The sequence below is a fragment of the Laccaria bicolor genome, genomic scaffold, assembly GCF_000143565.1.
Source record: "Laccaria bicolor S238N-H82 LACBIscaffold_3 genomic scaffold, whole genome shotgun sequence".
NCBI lineage: Eukaryota > Fungi > Basidiomycota > Agaricomycetes > Agaricales > Hydnangiaceae > Laccaria > Laccaria bicolor.
This window is the reverse complement of record NW_001889874.1, coordinates 1,365,721-1,370,210: the sequence shown is the minus strand read 5'-3', so window position 1 is coordinate 1,370,210 and position 4,490 is coordinate 1,365,721. Positions and strand designations below refer to the sequence as shown.

The 4,490-nt window shown below is 41.7% G+C and overlaps 1 protein-coding gene across 1 annotated transcript; it reads right to left on the bottom strand.

Annotated features, from left to right (window-relative positions):
• Nucleotides 1-3,739: 3,739 nt before the first annotated feature.
• Nucleotides 3,740-3,937, bottom strand: LACBIDRAFT_308745 (uncharacterized protein; the record flags this gene model as incomplete). Its single annotated transcript, XM_001875645.1, has 1 exon — nucleotides 3,740-3,937. One exon carries the CDS (start codon nucleotides 3,935-3,937, stop codon nucleotides 3,740-3,742), a length of 198 nt encoding a protein of 65 aa, XP_001875680.1.
• Between the last annotated feature and the right edge of the window lie 553 nt (nucleotides 3,938-4,490).

Below are 4,490 nucleotides of genomic sequence, written 5' to 3'. Positions count from 1 at the left end.
CATGTAGAGGGAAGGGATATGCGGTATATGGTGATTTTCCATCTGGAAAAATTATTGTGTACCCCTCACATCATTCCGCTGACATTTTTGATTGCTTCAGAATGTCCTCATTACTCGAAGAAAAAAGCATCAACATTGATTCTTGCATCTTCATCTGGTCTGTTGGGGTATCCTGCAAGCTTCAGAGAATCAAGACCAGCAGGAACATTGTTTATATTTGATATGCACAGTAAGTACCCCCCACCACCTGCACCATCACCCACCAAATTGACGTGACAACACCATCGACCACCCACTAGCAGTTGACAGTTAGCAGCCTCACCTCACAACCCACACTCACCCTCAGCAGCCACTTCACTGGGCCAGACAACACTGATGGGGAACAACAAACCACAGATGACAATGAATGACAATGATAACGAACAACAATGCCAGACAACAAATGACAACCACGATGAATGATGGCAATAACAACAATGCCACACCAGCACCCACCATCCTCCTCTCACACCTCACCATTACGCCCCTCCCTCACTGCAAGCCACTCCCTCCCCCCTCCCCCACTGTTCACCACTCCCTCTCCCCACGATTACTACCCACCACACTCCATCACTACCCACCACTCCCTCCCCCTCCTCTCCCCTCCCTCACTGCTCACCCCTCCCTCCCCCTCCCTCACTGCTCACCCCTCCCTCACTGTTCACCACTCCCTCCCCTCTCCTTCACTGTTCATCACTCCCTCTCCCCTCCCTCCCCTCCCTCTCCCCTCTCCCTACTGCTCACCACTCCCACCCCCATATCTGTAATATAGAATGTAGTAAAATAAATTTATGTAATCAAATATAGTTGAATCTTCTTTGTCTCTTGTTTTCTGAGAGTTGGTTCTGAGGAGACCTTGAAATCTAAGTGGCTTAAGGAATTCTGAGGCTTACTTTATCAAACATACTCTAGTTTGGCTGAAATGCTGCCAAACTTTTCTGTGGTATGATTCCATGCCCATGTTGTGGTATAATTCCATGCCCATGGTATGGTATAATTTCACACCCATGGTATGGCATGATTTCACCTCTGTGGTATGATGTTAGCTAAACAAGCTGTGTATTATTTTTTATATCTGCTCACATGTACATCATGGTCTTTGGTCTTTGTCTGTGATTGAGTTGGTTTATATAATCTTTCTCCTAGCTGGTGTAGAACGTGGTCTTTTAGAAAATGTGACCTTTCTGCCATCTTTCCTGAAGAGTGTGAGTACATGTGATGGGAAAATTTGGCATGTGATTTTTGAAACAAACAAGGCTGCTATGGAAGACCCACTACTAATGTAGTGGGAATCTAATACACAGAAATGTGTAGATACCGAAATTGGCTACTGCTGTCTGAAGTCAGCCTTGTATGAAGTACTCTGAGTGCAGTGCAAGCCTTACCCATGGGACTCACAGACAGTTATAGACTTCTTCACCATCCCTGATTGATTGTATGAAAGACAGAATCTCAATTAAAATTACAATAGCTACATTTATTAATTATGATCCCTTGAAGCTTGTGTTTAGAAGTCTTGGCCTGCTTGTGTTCAAATGTTCAAAGCAAAAATCCCCACAATGCCAGCCAACAAACCCCATGTGTTGAGTGGTAGACATGTGAAATTCAAAAATCAAGTCTTTTTTTTTTATGATTCCATGCNTATGGAATGACCCCATACTTCATGAATGGCATATTTTAAACATCTTCTATTCAAAGAATGCTTTCTTGTCTTGGGTAGTAATTTGGCTATAGTCTATGCCTTTGCAATGGATAAAGTTTTGCAAGATTCTTGTTTTCTTCCAGAGGCAATGCCATCATAATCGATACAATATTGATTTATTCAAGATTTATTTGTGATGAATATTGTATTAATCAAATGGCCTAGCAAGACATACACTTTCAAGTGGCTTGTGATGGATTATCCATAATGTAAATGGCCAGAACCTGGGATAAAGCCCAACCAAGCTAGTTTTCAAGCTAATTTCCAAAGGATCAAGCTCACTCTATAGCCTCCAATTGTAGCTTGAAATTTCAGAAGAAATGTGAAGAGCCAGTCCACAAAAAATGGAGCCCAATGGACCAGAATTGCAGCCAGCAGAAATATTTTTCATATTTTGTAAAAAGGACCCCAGAGACCCTGTGACACCTTTGGAATGATGGTATGGTGTATGGTATGGTATGAGGTGGAATGGTATGGTATGGTATGATGGAATTGGTATGAGGGTCACACCACTCTGGAATGGGGTACCATCAAGGTTCCCTAATTCAAAGAATTGGATAACCTCGTAGGTACCCAAAAATGGGTGACTGAAGTGCTGTTTTTGGCAATATGAGGCACTTTCCAAAGCCTCTACAGATCTAAGCACTCAGTATTTTCAACTGATTCTTTGATAGGCTCATTCAGGTTAACCAGAGGTATGTTTTGGCTACCTTTCTAGTTAGCACATATTTTTTTTTTCAGATGCTGAAAACGGCCTCCAGAATAAAAACCTTCTCAAGGCCCCAACTTTCACTGAAATTAGTTCATACCAAGGGAAGTGTAATACAACTACATAATGTAAAAGAATACACAAATACATTTAAGTTACAATAGACTCTCAGAAAGAACAATAAAATGACCCAACCTTCATTCTTTTTGCACTCCTCTGTATATTAGTAAGGTGTAACTTGTATGTTAAAATATGCTTAGTTTAAGTTAAGTATTATCTATTTCACTGGGCTCATCAGTCAAGTGTGTGCCAGGGCATCCCAGTGCACCTCAGGATGCCCTAAGGTTACCTGTGATGCCCTGTCATGTGCTGCAACGGTCTGAGAAAAAGCTAACATGTGAGCTTTTTCCCAGGACAAAAGTGGTTTTTGTGATGATCAACCGCTATTCAGATCTGTAAAATTAAAAGATTCTTACAATTCTGCATTCATTTTCTTGTCATGAAAACCTGAAAATACCTCTACTAAACTGGTATTGATTCTAACTTTTCACAATTTTTCATTTCCAGGGTATCAAAACAGAGTAACCAGTCAAATTCAAGAATGTGGTAGAGAAGGACATACTAATAATGTTTGTTATATGCCATATCATGAATTAAAAAAGGCATACAAGGGAGTGGTAAATGCAAGGGGGTGCCAGGATCTAAAATAAGGACCGGACATCAAAATTATTTTTAGTGGAACTTGGGCTGATCCAAACACCCAACGTAATCAGGCACACATCCATTTTAGGAAATATGATGTCATCCACATGCCATTTTTCCCCCTTTTCCATCAACCAATGCTCAGCAGGCTGTGAAAACCCATTTTTTGAGCTCCCTGTCAAGCTTGAAATGATACTATGACAAAGTTGACCATAAAATTCACTATTGAAATTGAATTATTGAGCTGCCCGCTACATTGAATTAAAGTAAGTCACTGTAGGGGCCTGCTGTTTTCAGGCAGCAATGTTGTAGAGAAAGGTATTTCACAACACTGGCACAGTGTGATCTCAATTCCTAGTTTTTAGCTTCTTTATATGCAGATAGACCCAATATATTCAATCTCATGCATTTCTGGCAGTTATCTGAGCACTGTTCAATCACCCTCTCATCATTTTGCACTGAAATTTTGGTATGCCAAAAAAAAAATTAGTGGCCTAATGGCCAAACCAACCAACTGGCCCCTGGTCTGGGATTTAAATCCCAGTACCCCCTTGGGTAAATGAAGGCAGGGTGATGAAACACAATCATTATGAAAAACACTGGCTCCAGTTTGTACCATGGACAAAGTTCTTGAGCTGAAGTAAAGTTGAAGGGCAACCAATTACAGCAGTTGTTCTTGGCCAGAACAAACCAGATTTATTTTGGTCTGGCACCCATAGGAGATATGTATTGTCTTGCAGCATGACCCAATTACCATCAAGATGACAAAGTTCTAACAAAGACATGTCATAAGAAGAACAAAAAGAGGTATCATGAGAGTCAGGCATATCAATAGTGTTTCCATCCTCAGAATGTGTCAGACGAATTGTTAATGGAACAGGAATGTTTGAAGTAACCCAATCATCATGGATGGCCTTTGAGAGGATCCATGACACTCTGACCTGTCTGAGCATCCCACACTCTGACTGTCTTGTCACCAGATCCAGAGACAATGTGCCTGCCATCAGGAGAAAATGCAACTGAAGTAACCCAATCATCATGGCCTTTGAGAGGATCCATGACACTCTGACCTGTCTGAGCATCCCACACTCTGACTGTCTTGTCACCAGATCCAGAGACAATGTGCCTGCCATCAGGAGAAAATGCAACTGAAGTAACCCAATCATCATGGCCTTTGAGAGGATCCATGACACTCTGACCTGTCTGAGCATCCCACACTCTGACTGTCTTGTCATCAGATCCAGAGACAATGTGCCTGCCATCAGGAGAAAATGCAACTGAACTAACCCAATCATCATGGCCTTTGAGAGGATCCATGACACTCTGACCTGTCTGAGC